General features: G+C 41.2%; 1 protein-coding gene across 3 annotated transcripts in view; it reads left to right on the forward strand.

Moving 5' to 3' along the window:
• KITLG (KIT ligand) overlaps positions 1-24,855 on the forward strand; it is a 92,829-nt gene that overhangs the window by 53,161 nt on the left and 14,813 nt on the right. For 2 of the 3 annotated variants that reach the window (XM_021091141.2, NM_214269.2), the window contains exons 4-6: positions 11,453-11,623; positions 14,232-14,391; positions 15,318-15,401. In XM_021091141.2, coding sequence (XP_020946800.1) covers positions 11,453-11,623; positions 14,232-14,391; positions 15,318-15,401 — 415 coding nt within the window. The remainder of the gene's footprint in view (positions 1-11,452; positions 11,624-14,231; positions 14,392-15,317; positions 15,402-24,855) is intronic. The other variant, XM_021091142.2, reaches the window with a different exon arrangement.

Genomic DNA, 24,855 nt, shown 5'->3' on the forward strand with positions numbered 1-24,855 from the left:
TGACGGCAAAATTGTTGAGGACTACAGCCTCCCCTCGAAAGAAAATATTCCTCTTCAAAACAGTTGTCTTGCTTATTTATTTATTTTTAGGGCCACACCCACAGCATATGGAAGTTCCCAGGGTTGGGGTTGAATCAGACCTGCCTACGCCACAGCCACAGCAACTTGAGATCTGGGCTACATCTGCAGTCTCCGTGGCAGCTCAGGACAATACTGGATCCTTAATCCACGGAGCGAGGCCAGGGATGGATCCCCCATCCTCAGGGATACTAGTCAGGTTTGTTACTGCGGAGCCACAACGGGAACTCCAATTGATGTCTTATATTGATACTATTCAGATTAAGCATCCCAAGCCATGATACGACATTAAGTGATGACAGGTCCTCCAGGTATCACACCCAGAGGCTCACAGTGTCTGTCTTCTCGCCATCCTGCTGCTTGCTCTGATCACCTGGTGCAGATGTTCCACTATTTCTACGTATTTACTCATTAGCAACTAAGGAAACAATCTTTGGGGAGATGCTTTAAGACCATGTGCAGTTCTTTGTCAGTTTCTCGCATAAATGTAGCATCTACTGATGATTCTTTCCTGAACCAGTCTTCATTGTCATGTGAGATTTTAATTATTTTGTTTTAGAGGCAGGGTTAAAGAGAAGTTATTGGCAGCACATAATGTCGATAGGCCTCCCAGGCATCTTTCCTCAGCAGCACCCTTCCTCCAGTCTGTAGGATTTCACTTTCTCAACTCTTCCCACCTGCTTTTGCCAGGTCTGCTGCCTCTGGCTCTTCTGTCTCCCTTGCCATTCCCGGATTTATTATTGGAGGTTTTAACTCTTCTTGAGAAGACAGTGGTTTTTAAAAAAAAAAAACAAAAAAACAAAGAAACAGGAAACAAACACACCGTGATCCTTTTAGCCCTCCTCTTCATATAGTTTGAATGGTCGCTCTTAGGAATAGGAGCTCCTTGGAGTTCCCGTCATGGCTCAGTGGTTAACGAATCCAACTAGGAACCAAGAGGTTGCAGGTTCGAGCCCTGGCCTTCCTCAGTGGGTTAAGGATCTGGCGTTGCCGTGATCTGTGGTGTAGGTCACAGATGTGGCTCGGATCTGGCAGTTGCTGTGGCTGTGGCATAGGCCGGCGCTGCAGCTCTGATTGGACCCCTAGCCTAGGAATCTCCATATGTCGTGGATGCGGCCCTAGAAAGACTAAAAGACAAAAAAGACACCTCCCCACCCCCCGCAAAAAAAAAAAAAAAAAAAAAAAAAAAAGTTCAACACTCTCATGGTCTGGCACCTTTCCAAATTCTTTTTTAATCCCTCAGCCCCACATGTTCCTTTTGTGCATGTCTCTCTCTGTACCTAGAGTGCTGATTGGTCCTTTTGTTTAGGTAACTCCTGACCCTTTCTTACTTTCTCTTTCTTTCGTTCCTTCCTTCCATCCTTCCTTCCTTTAGTTTGTATTTTTCTTCTCAGGGCTGCACCGACAGCATATGGAAATTCCCAGGCTAGGGGTTGAATCAGACCTGCAGCCGCCTGCCTACACGACAGCCACAGCAACACCAGATCCCAGATGCATCTGTGGCCTACACTGTAGCTCATGGCAATGCCAGATCCTTAACCCACGGAGGGGGGCTGGGGATTGAACCTGCATCCTCATGGATACTTGTTGGGTTCATTACCGCTGATCCACATTGGTAACTCCCTGACTCTTTCAATTTCACTTCTTCTTTTTTTTTTTTTTTTTCCATCTTTTTGCCTTTTCTTGGGCCACTCCCGCGGCATATGGAGGTTCCCAGGCTTGGGGTCGAATCGGAGCTGTAGCCACTGCCCTACGCCAGAGCCACAGCAACACGGGATCTGAGCAGCATCTGCAACCTACACCACAGCTCACGGCAACGCTGGATCGTCAACCCACTGAACAAGGGCAGGGACCGAACCCGCAACCTCATGGTTCCTAGTCGGATTCGTTAACCACTGAGCCACAACGGGAACTCCTCAATTTCACTTCTTTAAGGAAACTCTTCCCTCTCCTTGAGGAAGCTATATCCTATGAGAAACCTGCTTGGCACTCCTGAGAGTTCTCCTCTGTCATGTATTTGTGGAATTATTTAGTCGATAATCTTCTGTTTACCTGTAAACTTGCCGAGGGCAAGGATTGTATAATTTTGTTCTTCTCTCCTCAGTGCAGGGGAGGAGAGGCACTGAGTAAATTGCCTACTGAAAGAAAGTGAGGAATGAAGGAAGGAAGGAGGCAAGGTCCCCAGCATGTCATCACTTACTGTCCTGATTGTCCAGTTTGAATAGAAACCACAAGATTATGATGATGCATTGAATGATTGAAACTCATCACACAATTTCTGCCACTCAACATTCTCATTTTCTTCTTTTAGACATGTGCGGATGTTATAAAAACTCATAGGTCTAAGAGGAGTGTTACGAATTTTTGAGGAATCATGGTTTCCTTAAGCCTTCTGTTATATTACTTTTATTGAGTCATTTCCGTATGGACGCCCTTCCTCATTGTTCTCAATGGTTGAAAGCTGAGGGCCAAATTCCTGACTCTGGTGTTCACGACCTGCTACAAACTTGCCCCACCCTAACCACCTCATCTTAATATCCGTTATTCCCCAGCGCGAACTTACCACCCCAGCCAGATGCACCCCTGCCTCCTAGAATCACCTTGCTTACTCTCAATTGCAAGACTGCTTAGTGCGACTTCCCTTTGCCAGAAATGCTCTTTCCTCTCCCATCCACTCATCCAAATTCTACCCATGGAATTCTGCAATATCCTGGGGCTGAAAGCACCGCAGTGGCCATCTCCGCCAAGGTCAACCTAAGATCCCTCTTCCTCATAAGACTAAGACCATGGCCTGCTGTTCCAGATCATCCGCGCCTCCTTGTATCACTTGGCCAGTAAAACTGACATCCCCTCTATTCTGGGTTCCTGCTCCTTCAGTGCTGCCGAGGGACAGATGGTCGGCGACACGGCCATAGTATCTGCTCTGTGGACCTTACCTTTTTTATTATCTCTGAATTCCTGTAGCATTTGTCCAGAAGTGAATCATTCTGGTTACTTGATCATATATTACTTACAGGGCTGTTTAAAACTGCATGTGTTATGGATTTGTCTCAAAGTGGTGTTGTGAGAAATAAGTTTGAAAAGCCTGAGGTAGCGTGTCCTGTGTCATCATTACTCTTCTGCTGTTAGAGCTTCTCTTTTTAATGTATGTATCTATAGGTGAGGGCTCAGATCTTTTCCTCCTTTTTATTTCCTTGCTGTGTAAGCAGATAGCAGCCACTCAAAAACCATTTATTACTTCACATTTAGCTGTTGGCAAAGAATGTCTGATTTCTAAATCTTGAGAGAGCCCATCTTACTTGTCTAGATTCCATTGGTTCTTGCTAGCAGCAATGAGCTCTAGTTTTCCCAAAAACCCAACCCAGACAAAAAAGTCCCATTATTATAAGGATACGGAAGAGTAGCATTGCAGGCAAGGGCAGGGATGCAGCCAGACTTTATGAAGGGACTCAGGCCAGGACTGGGAGCTTAGCAGGTTCTCCTCTCTCCTTCTCTGCATCCCTGCCACATTCTTTCGCCTGTGCAGACATTTTTCTCTGTTCCACTCAGCTGTTGGAATGCAGCTGCCCCGGAGCTCCCACACTGACACAGGACAGTTTCAACTCTGCTCCGAGACGGGTGATCAGTTGGGATCACTGCTGCCAATGTGGGGGACTCTGGGACTTTCCGATGAAAGTGTCTGGCACAGGGGACCACGGACCAATCAGCTGTGGCTGAAGGGCAAGTTCACTCTTTGTAACTATGGATCCTGAGGGTCCTGTGATTGGAAGCACTCCCAACTAGAAACAGAAGTCAGGCAAGTAAACACGGTACTTACCGACGTCTCATGTAATATTTATTTCTAGGGCATCAGTGTAAAATGGTAGGTAAATGAATAAACATAACATTAAATGCTATTTAAAGTGGCTCCTTTGTATACTCAAACCCTCGGACTCATCTGAAGAAATGATTATATTAAGATACTTTCAGAACAGCTAGATCATTACTATCTGGTAGAAACGTAGCAGGAGCCACTGAGGGAAGTGTTAAATTCTCCAGTTGCATTTTGAAAAACAAACACTGCACAGGAGAAATGAAGGATAATAAATTTTCTTCAGTCCAGTGCATTCAAAATGTTATTTTACCTTACAATCTGTATAAAATTGGTAATGGAATATTTTAAATTTTTTAGTACTTATTCACCATCCACTGTGAGTTTCATACCTATAGCACATTCCACATCAGACACTGTTTTTTGTTGGTTTTTTTTTTTTGTCTTTTTGCTATTTCTTGGGCCGCTCCCGCGGCATATGGAGGTTCCCAGGCTAGGGGTCGAATCGGAGCTGTAGCCACCAGCCTACGCCAGAGCCACAGCAACGCGGGATCCGAGCCGCGTCTGCAGCCTACACCACAGCTCACGGCAACGCCGGATCGTTAACCCACTGAGCAAGGGCAGGGACCGAACCCGCAACCTCATGATTCCTAGTCGGATTCGTTAACCACTGCGCCACGACGGGAACTCCAGACACTAAGTTTTTATCAGAAGTATTTATTCCTTATTTAGACTTGTATCAGATGGGAAATTAAAATGCAGATCCACATACCTAAGCGTTTCCAAACATACTTAAAAGGTTTCTGGTCACCACATCAAGTATTAATTGCGTGTAACTTTAAACAGAGTAATGAGGTAAGCGAAATTACTGTTTCCCTTCCTCAGTCACACAAGCCACGTTTTGAGGGGTAAGTAGCAGGTGGCTAATGGGCCCCTCATTGGCAAGCACAGACTAGACAGACCCTCTAGTTTAGAGAGAGGGAAACTGAAGATCTCAATAGGTGAGGTGACTGCCTGGAATCACATACTGTGTTCACAGAGCGAGTACTAGACACGGCCTCTGGCTCAGCATTGCTGCCCTCACCTTCCCATGCTGACCCTTCTTCACAGCGGGTGCTATTTTGTGTCTGGCTTAGGGGCCATTTATAGCCCTGCCCTGGAAAACAACACATATTTATAGCGTTTGGGCCGATGACCATCTTAATCAGATTGCGGTGTCTACATCGCTTTAATTCAAGCAAGAAAATAAAAAGTTAGGTGTCGGCAGTGAACACCAAGGACCCAAATGAACTGTGTAGAGAGACGACCAAAATAAATCATGGCAAAACCCAGCTCATCCAAGGAACGAAGCCTTTAGGAGATTCTCTCGTAGTTATGTGAGCACACAGTGTTTTACAAAGTGATTTTTAGGTGTGTTTTAAATCTGCCTGCCCATGGAATGCTTGAGAGTGGCAAGGATTTCACTCTCTAGCCCTGAGAGTGAAAACCAGAAGACAGCAAAGAGAGTCTGCTCATGGCAGTTGGCATTTGCTCTTTGGTTGCGACAGGGGATGGGATAAATATGCTTCCTGTCATGTGGCTCTGGAGTCACTGAAATGAGACAACCAGCCATTTCCATTCCTAAGAAATCTCTGATTTGAACCTAAAGATCAGTCTGCTTGGTCCAGACGTGAGACCACATGAGTCATGGAGAACGCAGCAGAAAAAAAATACTGCAGGTCGTGGCTCAGTGGTTAACGAATCCGACTAGGAACCATGAGGTTGTGGGTTCCATCCCCGGCCTTGCTCAGTGGGTTAAGGATCCGGCGTTGCCATGAGCTGTGGTGTAGGCTGCAGATGCAGCTCGGATCCTTAGGTGCTGTGGCTGTGGTGTAGGCCAGTGGCCACAGCTCCGATTCGACCCCTAGCCTGGGAACCTCCACATGCCGGGGTGCGGCCCTAGAAAAGGAAAAAAAAAAAAAAAATACTGTCGTGTATGTGCTTTGAGTGCATTCACTCATCAAAGAACTAGGCGGCCCTAGGAAGTCTTGGTTTTTAATGTTTCCGTTTCAAGTTGGTGGTGCAGCCTTGGCAAAGCACTTCACTGCTCTATGCCTTGGTTTCCTCCTTTATGAGACTGGTGGGTGTGGACCAGCTGGTCTTCAGCGTTTGTTCCAGATCTCAACCGCTGTGATTCCAGTGGCATGGCTCTAGATCCTTCTGACTGCCCAGCCAGGAGGTAAAAATCCTGGAAGCACAAGACGAAAGAAGGGAATGCTTTGTGCCCTGGCAGTCATACCTCTCACTCTGGCAAGACTGAGGGTTGACACACATTAAAGAAAACAAAACAACCCATCAAACTGGGTGGTAACGCTGGTAATTAGATTAGTTGGATTGGAAAATGGGGTGAATACTCATTGTGAATAGTCCTCAGAAGTCTCACAGTTTATGAGCCAGAGCTTTTCTCCCTTAGAGTCTCTAATAGGATATTTGGCCTCAGCTCCTTCGCGGAGAACTCCCTCATAGGCTGAGACCTGGGCAGACTTGTGTCTAAGGAAGCGGACATCTCTCTAGAAATAGCTACCAAATGGGAGAGTGGTGCCAAGGGCATCCAGGAAGCAGTGTTAGAGCATGTTTTGTCCACTCTCAGCTTCTAATTCCAAGACGCTTACAGTGCCTCTTCATCTACGACTAATGCAGAATAGTATGTCAGAGGCTAATACATCGGAAGCGTTTCTTAAATGAAGCAGGGGATGCAGAGGAGAAAGCAGGCCTCATAGCAAGCCCCAGGATGTTTTATTTCAGCCAGGGTCTAAAATGCACCAGTTCTTGGTCTGCAGAGGTACGCATCTTGTGAAATTCACACATCTACCTTAAATTCATGTGTGAATTTTCATTGTTGGTCATGGGAGATGGTCATATTCCTAGCTACGTTTAGAGTGCTTTCAGTGACAGTAGTTTTTGTATCTTTCATTGTTTGGTCAGGTCATTAATGTGGTACTTAGGGTACTTTAAAATCCCTTAGGAAGGCTACCATTTTTACCCAACTCTTCTGTGGCAGTGGCGTGCTAACAGGCCAAGGACGTTGATTCAATATCATTGATTCAGTCAGCATGCTAGAATGCTGCAGTGTATATTTATATGTATTATATGCATGGTGCACATATAGAAATAAATAATAATTCATGTATATATAGGAATAGAAAGCAGATGTTGTTCCAATAGTCCTAAATAAAGCCAATAATTAACTCAGAAAATGTAAGACAGAGGCTACCCAGAAAGAAGGTAAGAAATTGAGAGTCTGGAGTTCAGGAAAATCCAGACACCTTTTCCCTCTCAAGCCGTATTTTTTGTATGTATGTATATGGGTGAATAAAACAATGATTTCCGAAAGGTAAAAAGTGATGATAATGCCTACCATTAAGGTAAAGGAAAAAATTAAATTTATGAATCTCATGCTTTTAAGTATCCATATCCTAATCATAATCTTGGAAGAGGTGAAAAACAGAGACCTCCTGTCATCTCACAAATATTTAGTTCGCTGTGTTTTGTTCTCTGCAAATTATTGACTATATTTAATTAAAAAGAAAGTAAAACTGCGTTCTAGTCAAAACTGGTTTCCTTTCTTACAGCCAGCCAAATTAAAGCTGGCTGATATTTAATATGGCTCACCTCAGTTTTACCTTTAATGAATCCAGTAATGTTAAGACTAAAAATCTAAAATATAACTGTTTAAACAAATTAATAAGAGAGAACTTTGAACTGATGATATAGTCTTTCCCTAGAAAATTATAGCAAGAATGGCTACGGAATGAAATATAGTTATAAGACTTGTAGAAATGGATTTTTCAGCAGTGTGTCTGGAAGTTTATTTCAGATTGTCAACAAGCTTTTCATAACTTGAAAAAGGCAGATACTGAGCTGGGATTAGATTGTGGGATTTCCTTGATTTAACTGTAAGAAATTACAGGTTTAGAATTGAAAATGTTCCTGAAAAAAGTTGATGGCTTGAACTGTTGATTCGGTATGTGAAAACAGGGCTGGGTGGCCCTGGGGGAGTAGACATGGCTTAAAGAAGAACTTGAATCCAGAATGTAAACATAGAGTTCCCTTGAAAATAGACACAGAGTTGGCTGTCGGCACCTCTGAGTTCCCAGGTTAAAAATAAGAAACATATAAACAAACTCTTTTCCGCTTTAACCACAGAACAAAACAAAAAATAACCTGTTCTTTAAGGCAAGGACCACAGCAACAAAAGGAGTGCTTTAGTGCAGAACCAGGGGATTTGATTTTGATTCCTACAGGCAGAAGACCTGAGAGATGGACAGGCAAGTTCATTCACAAAGTGAAGAAAGGACAGAGTTTGACAAGATTAATATATGGGATCTCGTGCCCCGGAAAAGTTTGCACAATTTCAATAGTATAAACTGATAGATAAAGGCTGTTCTACCATATAAATCCTATTAAGAACATATTTACAGTGTGTGCGGCTTCCCTATCCTAGGACTTCTGCCCCTTGCTGATAGGGCTGACTGTTGAAAGGGAATTATCACCACCTAAAGGAAGGGAAACTTGGAGAGCAATTCCACTCCAAAGCAAGACTGACAGCTTGTAAAGAGACTTGTTAATGATGCAGATATGAACTTGCATGTGCTTGTGATAAGAGCTGATTTTAGAAAACAAAGCATTCAATTCATTTTGAACATACTTTGGAAACATACAGTCTTTGAGAACTTGGTTGATGAATTGAATGAAATGGCTTGAGTGAACTCATGCTCACGTGGGGAGTTGTGTATTCTATTTTGCCGAAGCCAGAGCCAACCCTCCCGAAAAGTTCTAAATGACATTTAATGCTTTCACAAGTTGCGTACTTACCTATCTGTAGATAAACCAGTTTCCTTTTTGGCTGTATCATAGTAAGTTCTGTTAAATGAATATAAAAGGACATCCTTGTATAACCTAGAATACACAAATGACTTGAACTTCCCCCACAGAGAGATTCCACTGGTAAGTACAGAAATAGTTTAGTGGTTTTGATTCATTTTACATGGCATCAGTTACTCTATGTCGCAGTATTTTTATTACCATAGATGTCGTATTAATATATTTAGGATCTTAATAAGCTGAGGCCATTTTAGCTACCCCTAATTGTTATCATTTTTTGTCTCACCATAACTTTTTTTTTTTTTTTTTTTTTGGTCTTTTCTAGGGCCACACCCACAGCATGTAGAGGTTCTCAGGCTAGGGGTCTAATTGGAGCTGTAGCCACCAGCCCACACCAGAGCCACAGCAACGCGGGATCCGAGCTGCATCTGCGACCTACACCACAGCTCACAGCAAAACTGGATCCTTAATCCACTGAGCGAGGCCAGGGATCAAACCCACAACCTCTTGGTTCCTAGTCAGATTCGTTAACCACCAAGCCACAAGTGGAACTCCTCACTATAAGATTTCGTAGAGTTAAAAAAATAAATCAGAACCTCTGCTGAAAAGATCTTTACATAAGAGATAGTTACAGTATACCAAGTATGTGAATTATGACCAATTATTATACTTTGTCATGTCACATTAATTTTTAAAAATATGAAAATCCATTCTAATATACTAAGAAGTTTCTCCTAGTAATCTAAACCTTCATTGAGCTACAGCATCTATAGTAGGAGTTGGCAAACATACTCAAACATACTCTGTAGGCCAGATTCAGTCTGCTGCCTGATTTTGCATGGCCAGAAGAATTTTATTTTTACAGATGACTATTTATAGTCTATTTGACGATAGAGAATGCTTTGAATCCCAGCTAAACAAAATGTTGATCTATAATAAGGAATTCCATTCTCCTTATTGGTAGACTTACATTATAAAAGAAATTAAATTCAATTACTCAAAAGAAATTATATCTAATTATAATTATTACATTTTAAACTTTGTAGTAAAACATTGGTGGAAATTCATTTCTCTTGTATCTTTGATTTTTGCCACTTGCATGCCAAGTCGAAAATACGGATCATCTAGCCCTTTACAGAACAGGTGGACCCCTGTTATGGAATATTTCTTCGAATTCATTCTCTTAGTCACTCCTGCATCGGTTCAGCAGTTGGTTTTGAGTAATTTCCATATGCCAGGCACTGTTCTAGGCCCCAGAGACAAGATTTGATAGCAATACTGCCGTCATGAAATTTATATTTAAGTTACATGCCTTATCTCCTCCAAGCTACCTTGTTTCCATTATCCCCATTCTGCAGAGAGGCAGAATGAGGTTCAGAGTACTTACGGAGCTTGTCTGGAGTCTCTCCGCCAAGAACAGAATCCAGTTATGCTTGACCCCAAAGCTTGAGCTTCTAACCAGTGGGCTGGCCAGGGATGGCTGCATGGATGGGCCTCCGTGCTTGGTTTCTTGCTCTGCTGTCACCATCTTGAAACTTTTTTTTGGCTGTGCCCACAGCATGCAAAATTCCCAGGCCGGGGAACAAACCTGTGGTACAGCAGTGATAGCACTGGATCCTTAACCTTCTGATCCACTAGGGAACTCTCATCCTGACAGTCATTTTTTGGAACAAGTTTTTGAACAATAAATACATTCCATTTTTCCCTTGGACCCGCAAATTATGTAACTGGTCCTGCCAGTAAGACAAATGTGCTTTTCTCTCAGACCACACTCTACCAGGGCTGTTTTTGGTGTTTTGTTTGTTTTAAACATCCACAGGAATTCCTCTATGAAGGGGCCTTAATCTTAACAAGATCATTAGAAAAATTCAGCTATGGAGTTCCCGTCATGGCTCAGTGGTTAACAAATCCGACCGGGAACCACGAGGTTGCAGGTTCCATCCCTGGCCTCCCTCAGTGAGTTAAGGATCTGGTGTTGCCGTGAGCTGTGATGTAGGTCACAGACATGGATGTGGCATTGCTGTGGCACAGGCCAGTGGCTACAGCTCTAATTAGACCCCTCGCCTGGGAACCGCCCTATGCTGAGGGTGCAGCCCTAAAAAGACAAAAGGCAAAAAAAAAAGAAAGAAAAATTAAACTATGCTTATTCCAACAATAATCATATTCGAGTTCACTAAAAGACTGGAAATTCCTTGAAGACAAGGGCTCTCTTCCACTATATATATATGTGTATATATGTGTGTGTGTGTGTGTATATATATATATGTGTGTGTGTGTGTATATATATATATATGTGTATATATATATATATATATATATATGATATAAAATCTATAAAATTTCCTCTGGGCCTAAAATTCTTTTTAGAATATGGTGAATAAGCACTAAATACTCTTCAATAGAATTAAATTCCCTTAGTAGCTGAATTTGGCAAAGGCTCTGGCTTGTCTTAATTTTACTTCCATGGAAGAGCAAAATCTTTACCATCAACGCTTTCCTCTGATCTTTAGGCATTTAGAAATTTTGCAACAGGTTGTTCCATATGAGTAAAATAAAACATAAGAATTGTCCTGTTCTGATATGAGGAAATCCTTTGTCCCGCCGTCAATGACTGAAACAGTGACGGCTTTGAAGGGTGCTCCAAGTCTATGGTACTTACCAAAGATGCTTTATCTGCCTTTTCTTTCCAATTTCCTGCAGCCTAGTCATTGTTGGATAAGCGAAATGGTGGAACAACTGTCAGTCAGCTTGACTGATCTTCTGGACAAGTTTTCCAATATTTCTGAAGGCTTGAGTAATTATTCTATCATAGACAAACTTGTGAAAATTGTTGATGACCTCGTGGAATGCATGGAAGAACACTCATTTGAGGTAACCGTGTAGTCACTGGGACTGTTTGCACTCTTCTTTGAAAGCCATGTGACGGGTGGTGGTGGGCATGTTTATTTGTAGGACTTTTAATTTTTAAAATTTTTCATTTAAAAATCTTTAAAGAAAATTCTGAAGCAAACAGTTTTTCGTAGTTATGCTACAATACTGAAATGTACATTAAGACAATTAAATGTTGATCCCTGAATATATAAATAAAATTAATTCACAAAAGAATGTAAAAACAGCCCTGACTTTATTTCCTACGTGCATCAAGTTTTCATAACCTTCCAATTAGGTTACAAACATTCATGTACCTTTAAACAGAAAATTGTCTATACCAAACACTTCTGCCTGACCTCTTATGCATAATAATCATATCACAACAAAGTGTATTTTGACATCTTCAAGTCCTGTGATGATGAGTTATCACCAGCTTTAGAATGTGGGAATGGCAGGGCTTTGGGTTCTAAGCATACTGCAGGGGCAGTGTATCCTTAGAGATTAAGAATGAGGTATTGGAGTTCAAATCCTTGGCTCTATCACTAAAAGTTTTGTGAAGTTAACCCCTCTGTGCTTGCTTATTTTATGTGTTAAAATGGGGACAATGAGAGGATCCATCTCACAGACTTGACATTAGATGATTCGTGATGAATGCTTTAGCCCCAAATCTGGCCAAATGGGTGTTAATAAATATTTTTATGATTTTATAACATTGTGTCTATAATAAAAGTGGTCTTTGGACACCTGCTTTGGCACAGAGTTCATAAGCCAAGGTTTAGCCTACAAGCCTTCTTGACATTCAAATCCTAGGGTTTTAAACATGAATCTGTACAATGATACTCAAATACTGTCACCAATCAAATTCCAGTTACTCTTTTAAGACCCAGCATCAGTCCCATTTGTGCTTTCCAAGCCCAGAATTCTCATCATGCCCATAACCTTATCGCTGTATTCCATCACTTCTGTTGTTTTACTTTCTAAATTCTGAATCTGAATATATCTTACACAGTGACATCTTAGAGTTAGCATCTCACTTTATATCATAGTAGTTCAAAAAAGTATCCTAGTGGCATTGATAAGAAATAGAGGTCACAAAAAGACGGTATATCAGACGAGATGTCACGAGGGAAATAACATACGAATTGGAGCCTGAGAAATGAGGTGGTCACTAAGTGATGCTGTCAGGAAGAGAATTCCAGATACCAGAGAATGTACATGTACTAATCATGACACCCTGGCTAGAACCCAGGCGTTTGATACCAAGTGGTACGCCTCAATGGATTCAAACGTTAATCTAAATACAGCACTTAGAGTAGTACATAGGAAGTGCTATCTAGGTGTTAACTCTCATTATTATCTGCTTCTATTTATGGATAATCATGTATTTATAAATCCCTAAAATATAGCTTTGATTTGTTTGGAGGACAGTATGTAAGATCTTTTTTGAGTTCCCACTGTGGTGTAGAAGGTTAAGATCCAACTGCAGGAGCTCAGATCACTGTAGAGGCATGGGTTTGATGCCTGGCCTGGGGAATGTCCATGTGCTGAGGGCGTGGCCATAAAATAAGAAAATCCCATTTTTTTTGTTCAAGACTTGCTTCTTTCACTCAGCATTATGTTTAGAACGTATATCCACATTGATGCAGATAGCTGTATTTTTTTTCCTCCAGTTTATAGAGCATTTCATTGATTCTGTGCACCATTAGTTATTAAACCACTCTCCTGTTCAGTGATGTAGGGGTTTATAAAAACTTGCTGCTAAGAACTTTCATACGTACCTCCTGGTACATCAGGACACGAGCTTCCTGAGAGTCCTGACGTAGGAGTGGATTTTTGGGTCACAGGACGGGTACCTGTCCAACTTTGCTAGATAATATCAAATGTGCCAATTTATGTCATTCCACCAGTAGATAAGAGACCCTTCTGCTCCATATCCTTGCCAGGACTTAGTATCATTCAACTTTTTAATTCTTAGATATTTGAAGCATGTGTTGTGGAGGGGGTGTATATACATATTTTTTCCTAATGAAGATAGTGCAGAAGGATGATGATAATGAGCACCTCTAAGGAACAGTGGCTGTGATAAATGTGGTTAGGATAGTTTCATGGTTGGAACATTGTATGCACCGGACTGCCTCCCCCTCACTCCCTTCCTTCCAGCAGGAGTGAAGTCCGGGAGGGAACCAGATCACTTTTCCTGTAGTACTAAAGTGAAATGCATGTGTTAGAGCAGTTGTCTAAAAGTGTTGGTTTCATTTGAATCTTTTTTTTTTACTTTTTAAAATTATAATTGTTGATTTACAATGTTGTGCCTATTTCTGCTGTACAGCAAAGTGACCCAGTCATACATACACACACACACACACACACACACACACACACACACACATATACATTTCTTTTCTCATATTATCTTCCATCATGGTCTACCCCAAGAGATTGGGTATAGCTCTATGCTATAGCAGGACCTCATTGCTATTACACTTAGAATGGGCAAGCAGTAGGGTCACTTGAATCTTTGAAGGACCTATTTTTATAGTCTATTACCTTGACATTGGTTAAATCTATGACTATTTGAAAAATACAACTCTGTATTTTCCTCTTCCAGAATGTAAGAAAATCATCTAAGAGCCCAGAACCCAGGCTGTTTACTCCTGAAAAATTCTTTGGGATTTTTAATAGATCCATCGATGCCTTCAAGGATTTGGAGATGGTGGCACCTAAAACTAGTGAATGTGTGATTTCTTCAACATTAACTCCTGAAAAAGGTAAGATATATGAGACACTTAAGAAAGCAAGCTTGAATCTTAAATGTGTAGGTAATTATCTACTTGTGCCTCAAATGTGTATAGTTAGAGAAAGATCTATGTGTATGTCAAATATAAAAGCAAATATCAGAGGCTTGAAAGAAATGAACAGTTGTAAATTTGTTGGTGTTCAAGCCAAAACAGCACTCATCACTGCAAATTAAAGACCATGCATGGGAATGCCCATCGTGGCTCAGCAGAAACGAAGCTGACTAGTACCACCAGGATGCGGTTCGATCCCCGGCCTCTCTCAGTGGGCTGAGGATCCAGCATTGCCATGAGCTGTGGTGTAGGTTGCAGACACAGCTCGGATCTGGCGTGGCTGTGGCGTAGGTCAGCGGCTATACCTCCAATTCGACCCCTAGCCTGGGAACCTCCATATGCTGCAGGTGCGGCTATAAAGACAAAAAGAAAAAAGAAAAAAGAACTGTGCCTGAGTCAATAATATGAGACAGTCACGCATATTTTTAATCTGATATTTGTTAGTAATGTACAATTACATTATTCTTCCCCTCTAGTCGTCTTAACGTCCCCTTCTCAAGACTTTTCCTTAGGGTTCTCTGAGTCATGTTACCCTCCACTGAGACCCCTCATTGTCCCTATAACACAAAATTTTAATTTCATTGCTTTTTTTGAAAAAAGACCAATTGCCAACAGTTTGCATGATTTACATTTATTAGCATGTAGACAGTGAATCTTTGTTTCGTAAGGTGAATCTTCACTAAAAATAGGCTAGCAGGACCTAGTATGAACTAAATAGGATCTGAATAATCTAGATTTGGGATGCAGACCTGGAAAGTACTCTGATATTGCCCTTCACCTTTTGAGGACTCTGTAATTTATGTAAATCGCCATGCAGCACTGACGCATTATTGCTTTCTATTTAGATTCCAGAGTCAGTGTCACAAAACCATTTATGTTACCCCCTGTTGCAGCCAGCTCCCTTAGGAATGACAGCAGTAGCAGTAATAGTAAGTACACATATCTGATTTAATGCATGCATGGCTCCAATTAGCATCTGTAGGAGTATTGCATGTGCTTTCACGGAAATTTCTACAATCATTACTATTAATACTGTTCTATTACTATTCTTCTTATTACCGTTTTCCTGAGAATTAAATATTAGGTTTGTACACTGGATTTCCCTATAGCTAGAGATAATGTTTAGAGAATTGGGGCAAAAAATTTTCTGCTAAGATGAAGTAAGGTGGCATGAAATTACTTTCAGATATATGATTTAAGCTTTTCTCATTGTTGACTTAAAATGTATTTCGCATGGAATTTGCCTGACAAAAAGGGAATTTTAAAATGAAAAGCTCACATGCTGGTTGTATAAAATTCCAGGGATATTTTCTGTCTTGTATATATCAGTATTTCTATGGTGTGTTTTGAAATTTGGTGATTTTGTTATTTTACTATAAAATCATATGTTGGGGGGAGAATGTGCTGCTTTCTCTGAAATTTCTATTCTCTTTGGTGAAGAACACAATTTCCTGGAAGTCTAATATCTTTTTGCAAATGCAGGGAAGGGTCATTGGATGTACTAAATTTCTGACCCTCTAGTCTCATGGGAATTATAAGAGGAAAAAATTCATCCTTCGATTCTTGCTAAGAAGGTCATCCCTTGAGGCTTAGTAACAGGTCACTCTTCAATATTCAAGGACATCAAAGACCTATCTGTGAAAAGGAGCAACCCATATAATACAAATCCACAGTAACAGTGCCGCAATTCAGAAATTAAAAGAAAAACCTCTAAAATCTAATTTGGGAGTTCCCGTCATGACTCAGTGGTAATGAACCCAACTGGTATCCCTGAGGATGCAGGTTCAGTCCCTGGCCTTGGTTGGTGGGTTAAGGATCCAGGGTTGCAGTGAGCTGTGGTGTAGGTTGCAAACACGGCTTGGATCCTGCATTGCTAAGGCTGAGGCACAGGCTGGCAGCTACAGCTCTGATTCAGTCCCTAGCCAGGGAACTTCCATATGCCACGGGTACAGACCTCAAAAGACAGACAAACACATAAATAAATAAAGTCCAGTTTGTTTTGGAATTTTGCCATGAAAACATGATCTGAATTCTGATCAGGCTGTTTATAATATTTATCCTTCTAAAAATGAGTATTTACGCATTTCACTCAGCAATATCAAGGTGTTTGATTATAGGGTGCTACCCAGACCTCATTGAGGTTATTATATAATATACGATATTTACAAGACAGTACCTTCTAAAAACCTAAATTTCTAAATCACTTAACACATTGGATCTGAAAAGTTTTGAAAAAGGTCTCTGTGTGTTAAGGTCTTTCCTGCTACTACAAATATTAATTCTTCAAAGAAGCAATTTTGGGCTTCTTAAATTCTGTTTATATTTCATTGATGTCTAATCTTAGCTTTACTATTTCTCTGCTTCTACTTTGGGTTTAATTTGCTCAACTTATTCAAGCTTCTTAAGTTCTTAAAGTAGAAAAATTAGATCAGTGATTCTAAACCATTCTTCTTTTCTAATATAATAAGCACTTTAAGGCATGCATGTCCTTACATTTTGCGACATTGTGTTTCCATTATCATTTCTTTAAAAATATTTTTAGCTCTTCTTGTGATTTCTTATTCGATTCATGAGTAATATAAAAGTGGGTTATTTGTTGTCTAAAAATGTGTAGTTTTTCTGGACATCTTGTTACTGGCTTCTAAATTAATTCCATTTTTGTCCGGGAACATAAACTGTAATCTACTAACATTTATTAAGACTTCTTTCATGAGTTATCATTCAAGTCTCAGGTGTAGCATTCTCAAATGTCCATCTAAGTGGTTAAAAGTTTTGTAGAGCTCCTCTATATCCTTAAGCTTTTGTGTAAATTTTTTTATCACTTACTGAGGGAGGGACATTACACATTTTTTCCTTCGATTGTAAATTTCGGTTCTGAGTTTTTTGCTTCGTCTGTTTTGCAGTTCTGTTATTCAGTGCTTACACTTTTATGACTGTTACGTTTTCTCCGATGAACTGACCTTTATATCTTACTGAAATAACAGTCCTTATTACGTCTGGTAGAGCCCTTGTCTTAAGGTGTATTTTGTCTGACATCAGTAGAGCCAGCCTTTCTGTGCTTAGTGTTTTCATGTTCTTTTGTTCATGCTTGACTTTTCAATCTAGTGTCTTTTTAAAAGTACATCTCTGGTAGAAAGTATATAGTTGGACGTTGCTATTTTATCTCATCCTTTCCTTTTAGTTAAAGTGTTTTAGCCACTTAATACAGTTATTGGTATGGTTGGATGTGGGTCTCCCATTTTGTTCGTGACACCACTTGTTTATCAATCCTCTGTTCTTACTTTCTAGCCATCTTTTGTGTTGATTTGTTCCCCCAGTGTTCTATTTGAATTACTCTGTTGGCTTTTCAACAGCACCTCTTGACATTATTTTGTGGTTACTTTAGGAATTACAATATACATCTTAACTTGTAACATTGTTTACAAGAGGCAATTGTTCAGAAACAGTAGAAGAACCTTGAAATGGGATAGTTTCACTTGCCCATGACCATCTTTTGTGCTGTGTTGACGTATATGTCTATATAGCTTATAAACCCCACAGTGCTTTAAACCATCGTAAGCCTTTCAAAGTAAGAGAAAGAAAAACAATTGTCTTTTATATTTGCCCACATACTTATTATTTCCTATTACCCCTCATTTGTTCTTATAAATCCAAGTTTCTGTCTAGTGTAATTCCCTTCTGGCTAAAGAACTTACTTTTAACATTTCTTGTAGTGCAGGTCTGCTGCCAACATAATCTTTTTTTTTTTTTTTTTAAATGAAAAATGTCTTTGTCTTCGATCTTGAAGGTACTTTTTACTAGATATGGAATTCTGGGTTAATAGAATTTTTTTCTCAGTCCTCCAAGATGTCACTCCCTTGTCCTCCTGCTTCTGCTGTTTCTGACAAAAAAGGTAACCAGTGTTTGTATGATGCTTTTCCTCGTAGGTACTGGGTCATTTTTCCCCTCTGCCTTTCAAATTTTTCTTCTGTTTAGGAATTTAAATTAGATGCACCTAGGGGTGGTTTTCTTGTTGTTTGTCAAGCTTTTTGCATATGTAAGTTATTTTCCTCAAATTTGGGAGAAATTGGACCACAACTTGTTCAAACATGTTCTCCTTCATTCTCATCTTCTTCTGAGAGGAATCACACTTGGACCCGCCACACACGTTAGGCAATTTGGTAATAAATAGTCTCACACATCATGGAGGTTTTGTTCAGTTTTTTAAGCTCTCTTCTCTTTAGTCTTCAAAATGAATAATTTCAACCTGTTTTCAAGTTCCCTGACTTTTGTGTCATCTCTAACCTGCTGACTGTTTTTCTAATAAATTTTTCTTTTGTTATTACTTTTTTTTATTAAGATATTATTTTTTTTAGAGCAGTTTAAAGTTCACAGCAAAACTGAGGGGAAGGTACAGAGATTTTCTGCATATGTCCTGCCCCCCCCCCACAAGTGTAGCCTCTTCCAGTGTCAACATCCCCCAGTAGAGTGGTGTAGGTGTTTCAAGTGATGAGTCTACATGAAAACATCGTAATCACCTAAAGTCCATGGTTTACATAGGGTTCATGCATGGTGTTTGTATACAGGGCCTTTTCTTTTTTAAATTTCCATTTCTAGGTTTGTACGTTGTGGTATAGAATATCTCTTTGATTCTTTTTTTTTTTTTTTTTGTCTTTTTAGAGTTGCACTTGCAGCATATAGCAGTTCCCAGGATAGGGGTTGAATCGGAGCCATAGGGGCCAGCCTGTGCCACAGCCACAGTAATGCCAGATCTGAGCCACATCTTCGACCTACACCACAGCTCACAGCAACACCAGATCCTTAACCCACTGAATGGGGCCAGGGATCAAACTTGCGTCCTCACGGATGCTGTTCGGGTTTTGTACCACTGAGCCACAATAGGAATTTCCCCTTTGATTCTGTTACGTTTTATATTTTTCTGCTGAGATTTTCCAACTGCATTTTTATTATGACAATCTTTTTTGGCTCTTGGATATAGTTATAATAGCTGCTCCTAAAGTTCTCATCTCCCAATTTCAACATGTAGGTCATCCCAGCTGGGCTTCTATTAACTGATTTTTTTTCTCTCTGATTCTGGGTCACATTTCCCATTAGATGGGTAGTAAATTTTGAATCTATGCTGGATATTATGTTGTTGAATATCTGGGTTTTATAGCATTCCTCAGAGACTGTTGCGTTTTTTCTGATAGGCAGTCCATTTACTAGCAGATCAGCTTTCTCTTCCCTCCCAGACTTGTTTCTAGATTTCTTAGAGGGAGGCAGAAGAGAGAAGTCGTATTTCTAAGGCATGGAATTTCTGAGATATTTCTTGAGTACCTAGAAAATCTCTCTGTTCTTGTTGGTCAGAAGTGTTTTGTCTCTGAATTGACTGCTAGGATCTCTGTTTAAGTCACAGCTTCCCAGGCATTGTTTATTGCCTGGTTTTGTCAAGTGTCTCCCTGTGCATACAGTTTATTATTCACCCAGTGACTTAAGAAGACTCCTCCTGAGACGTGTCATGCTTCTTGTCTGCATGCTCCTTTTGTGCAAATAACTCTTCCTCACACACTCCAGCTATAGCAGCAATGCTGAATTCAGTTCTCTGATTCACTATCTCACTAACCCTCCTTGGCTCCGTCTTTCATACCTCAGTCTGAAGGGGCCTCCCATCCAGAAAATCAGGACGGTCGTGGCCCTCAACCACTTGTGTTTTCACTCTCTCAGGGATTATACTCTCATCCTGCCTGCTGGCTGGTGTCTGAAAATAGTTGCCTTGTATAATTTGCCTAGTGTAATAATTATTTAAGCTGGGAAAGCTAATCTGCTGTCATCATGGTTGGAAGCAAAAGTCTTTTCTATTTATTCTAAAAGACAAAGTAGATAGAAAACACCAACTTGGTAAAGCAGAAATTGGCATAACATTGTAAATCAACTATAACTGCTTTAAAAGTCACAAAAAATACATATCCTGACCACAGACAGTACAAAAACAAAGCAAAACAAAACCACCACCAACAAAAACTACCTCTGAGTTTGTAGGTGCTTTTAAAATTGCAATGTGAATGACCAGCCTTCTTTGTTTTCTTTTCTTTTTTCTTCCTTTTTGTAAAAAAACAATAAAATATGGGCCTTGCATATCAACTTTTGGCCAGGTGTTGTCACTCATTGAGTAGGACACTTAGATACCCATCCAGAAGACAAGCTCTTACGGAGCATGCATTCTCATAAAAGAAACAGAAACACATTCGCATTGTGTTTTACAATATACATTATTTATATTACATGTATAATAATAGAATGGTTTTAGTTGTAGCATAAGGAGGCAAGCCTTTCTCGGGAGTAGGATCAGGGAAATTTGAAGAAAGCATGCTAGTTTTCATGGATAAAACCCCAAAGTGTGTCTGCTGGCCAGAGGACCAGGCCATACGAAGGAGTCACCCAGACGTGTGAGTGCCCTTTCTAGGGGAGAAGCATGGGATAATATAAGAGTGTATAAGTTATTCAAAGGGAGTTGTGTTTTCAAATAGTGATATCCTTTGTAGCAAAGCTAAAAGAGTGTTTTAAACATGTTTAAGTTTGGGATCTTTACAAAGTAAGAAAATCCTTACTTTGGTATCACCTTAGACATCTTTTAGAAAGACACTCCCGAGTCAGACCGCCTGCGTTTATATCCCCACTCTTAGCTCTTGGCTAGCTGTGTGACCTTGGACAATTTTCGTAATCTCTCTGGACTCCTCAATCACATGGAGGTCGCTAAGCTCTTTCTTTGGTTTTCTGTGAGTTTTTAATGAGTTCAGTGCATGTGTACTTAGAGCCATGCCTGATGTGTATATAGTACATGGCCATCATTAATTATTAGAACAATGAGATACACCAGGGCTGGGTCAGGAATTGTGGCAAGGCTGTGGTGAGCGTCAAATCGGAATAAAAGGGGAGTACCACGCTGCATGTTTTCTAAGCACCAAGAAGAAAGTCATGTCCACAGGCACGGTGCCCATAAGCTGACTCAGTCTGCAGAGATGGTCACCAAAATTGGGGCACAGTGTTTTTGTTCTCTGTTTGTTCAGATGTCTGGTATTAGTCAACCCACTCAAGTTAGTTTCCGCAAATTGTTGAATGATGGGCAGTTTTCATCAAAATGAGATACAATTGATAGGACAACAATCCAGGAATTGGGGATTACTCAAATCCTGTCCAGATGAGCTTATTCCACAAGGTTTCTGGGGCAATCTTTACATAAAAGCAAAGCTTTGGCCCGGGATCCTTCAGAAGGGCTGTAAGGCATACAATCCCGATCTCATTAATCCCTGTGATAGCATCATAGCAAGTGTGGAGAGTCATGCCCTGGAGGTGTAGGCAAGCCTTTTCTGATAACATCTATTTTCTCTCCCTGGAAGAGGGATGGCGGATCTCTGGAGAGAACCCAAGGCCTGGCTCTGAAGCCCTTTGCATTAACAGGAGAAGTAAAGAGAGCGGGGTGACTCCTGTCTAGGAGGGGAAGCTCAATCCCCCTGATTCTTTCCCCTCTTCTCTTTACCAGGCTTGTCCCTCTCTCTTGGAGAAGGACGTGTGCTGTGTAGGTCAGATTCCAGAACTTTGTTAGGGGCCGGGGTCCTGGGGCAGAACTTTAAGTTGGTGAAAAAGTCATAGTGCGTTGGTAGGAGGCGGCAAGCTTTCTCTAGACTCTGCTGCCGCGCGGCTTCGTTTGGAACACCTCCCTCGGGCTGCCCTCCTACCTGAGAAGGATTGTGAGTGGAGAATTCCAGAACACCTCGCTCTGTTGCACGCTTCTTCTGCTTATGGCTGGTGGGTGGGGTCTTTTCTCTGAGGGATGTGATTTAAGGAGGGATCGGGAGCTTGGGGTTCACGGATGCAAACTATTGGTCTTGGAATGGATTTGCAATGAGATCCTGCTGTGTTTGCGATCTAGGTCTAGATACTTACATTGCAACACGACAGTGGGAGGAAAAACCGTGTATACATGTATGTGTAACCGGGTCCCCATGCTGTACAGTGGAAAAATAAATTAATTTTAAAAAAAGATTTGCCTTTTGGACAGAACAGGAAGACTAGGGTATTCTGCTGCCCTGATTCCAGGGCATCTGGCTGCCCAAACGTAGCTCTCCGTAGCACCATTCTAGCTCATTAGTGTTCCACTGGAGTCTGGGGACAAAATATTAATAGCTTCCTTTGCTCTCTCTGTGTATGTTGATTAGGGCCCCTCAAGGAGGTCGCCTGGTCAAATCATAATCACACACCAGCAATCCTAGTAGACAGTGTGGACCACAGTGGGTCGGCCATCAAGGAGAATTCTAACACATAACTGGAACACAAATACAAAGAGCCAGATTATTTATAGGTAGTGATATAAACAGTCCTGAAATGGTAGGAATTGCATGGAACACCATTACCTCATAGAAAACACTTTAATAAATGGTAGTAAAATCCCAGATAAGAACATGTAATCTTTTATAGCTCTTGAAATAGTTATATTATTGTAATAATAGTCTTACTTCAGTTATACCAAATCCCATTTTATAACGCAGGCTTATTTTGATGTGGAATTCATGTTCAGTTTTAAGATGCCTAAAACAAATTTCCCAGGGGGCTTTTGGATGCACGGTCGGCCAAAAGAAATCTGTTACTCTCATCTTAAGGAAGTGATTCATGGTTACATGAATGAAAGTTTCCACTTCTTTACCCGATCCCTTAAGTATAAGGGGCACCCCTGACTCACTACATCCTCCCCCAGCACACACACAATCTTCTGTTATGACAGCATCTTTGGAAATAGAGGAATCAGAGAATTAGTGAATTTCCTGTTCCAAGTTTGCAAATAGTAAGGAAATGGGCAAGTCCTGTTTTCTCCATAATAGATAAGATTAGTTTCTTGCCTCTCTGGTTAAATCTATGAGTTTATTGTTTCCTCTTAAAAGCAGCTACAGGAGTTCTCTTGCGGCACAGTGGGTTAAGGATCCAGGATTGTCACTGCAGTGGCTTGGGGCACTGCCATGGCACAGATTCGATCCCTGGCCCAGGAACTTTTACATGCCATGGGCATGGCCAAAAAAAAAAGGAAAACAAAGCTGATGCAGGTGCACTGGTCTGGCTCTCAGTTCCATGTGTGCCAGTGTCCTCAAACAAATGCATTGTTGTTTGCGACGAGACACTGAGAGAGACATCTGCAAAATGTTAAGTTTTTGGGGTTCCCATGGAGAGGCAGTGGGTCTAATGTCCCAGCTTGTCTCTGCGGCATTGCCAGTTGGATCTGCGATGTCGTGGCTTAAGGGATCTGGTGGCGTTACAGCTGCAGCATAGGTCATACCTGTGGCTCATATTCAGTCCCTGGCCTGGGAACTTCCATGTGCCCCTGGTGTGGCCAAAAAAGGGGGAGAAAATGCTACGTTTTGTGTTGGGAGTAAGAGACCCTTGGGGGAGACAGGTTTTTGTTTAATTCTTAAATCATTCTGCTTTGCATGGATGAGCAAAGCAGGATGCAGGGAGGTGCCCCGTGTGAATGTCACATGTCTTCTCTCACTAAGTCACATATGTAGAGTCAGCGCAGGGAGACAAGTGCTTCTCGCCATGCTTCAGAGCTCAGTAGTCTCAGGCTCTCCCACACAGGACGTTTGAAAATCCAAACCTTTAGTCCACAGCACAGTGCTGGACCCTACCTGGCACCCAGTAAGTGTACATTGAGGATCTGATGAAGAAACACCATAATTCCAAGCTTGAGATCCCTAAAAGTAACACTAACCGCAGTATGCCTCTCTTAACTGAATCTTTGAGGCAGGCCAAACATAACTTACAGACCGAGTGGCAAAGTGGCCTCTTTAAAATTTCTTGGCTGGGAGGTCCCGTCGTGGCTCAGTGGTTAACGAATCCGACTAGGAACCATGAGGTTGCAGGTTCAATCCCTGGCCTTGCTCAGTGGGTTAAGGATCCGGCGTTGCCGTGAGCTGTGGTGTAGGTTGCAGAGGCAGCTTGGATCTTGCATTGCTGTGGCTGTGGTGTAGGCCGGTGGCTACAACTCCGATTAGACCCCGAGCCTGGGAACCTCCATGTGCCGCGGAAGCGGCTCAAGAAAAGACAGAAAGACCAAAAAAAAAAAAAAAAAAATTTCTTGGCTGGATGTGAAAAGACACTTGAAGATAAAGGTATAGAAAATGGATTTGCCTGGTGGTATTAGTCATTTTCAGGTATATGCCATCTGTTTTCTATATGTGTCAATAATAACTAAGTCAAAGACCCTTCTGCTTGTGGGGTTTCTTGATTTTTTTTCACTTTAAACCTTCTGGAAATGACAAGGACTTGTATGGCAAGCAGAAAAATTAGTGTTTTAAAATTTTTAAACAGATAGGTCAAGAGTCTATTACGGAAACAGTTGGGAACAACCACAGCATG

This window comes from Sus scrofa, chromosome 5 (assembly GCF_054392235.1).
Source record: "Sus scrofa isolate SSC_HxYL_T2T_F1_AM1 chromosome 5, Sscrofa_HxYL_maternal_Yorkshire_Landrace_v2.0, whole genome shotgun sequence".
Lineage (NCBI taxonomy): Eukaryota > Metazoa > Chordata > Mammalia > Artiodactyla > Suidae > Sus > Sus scrofa.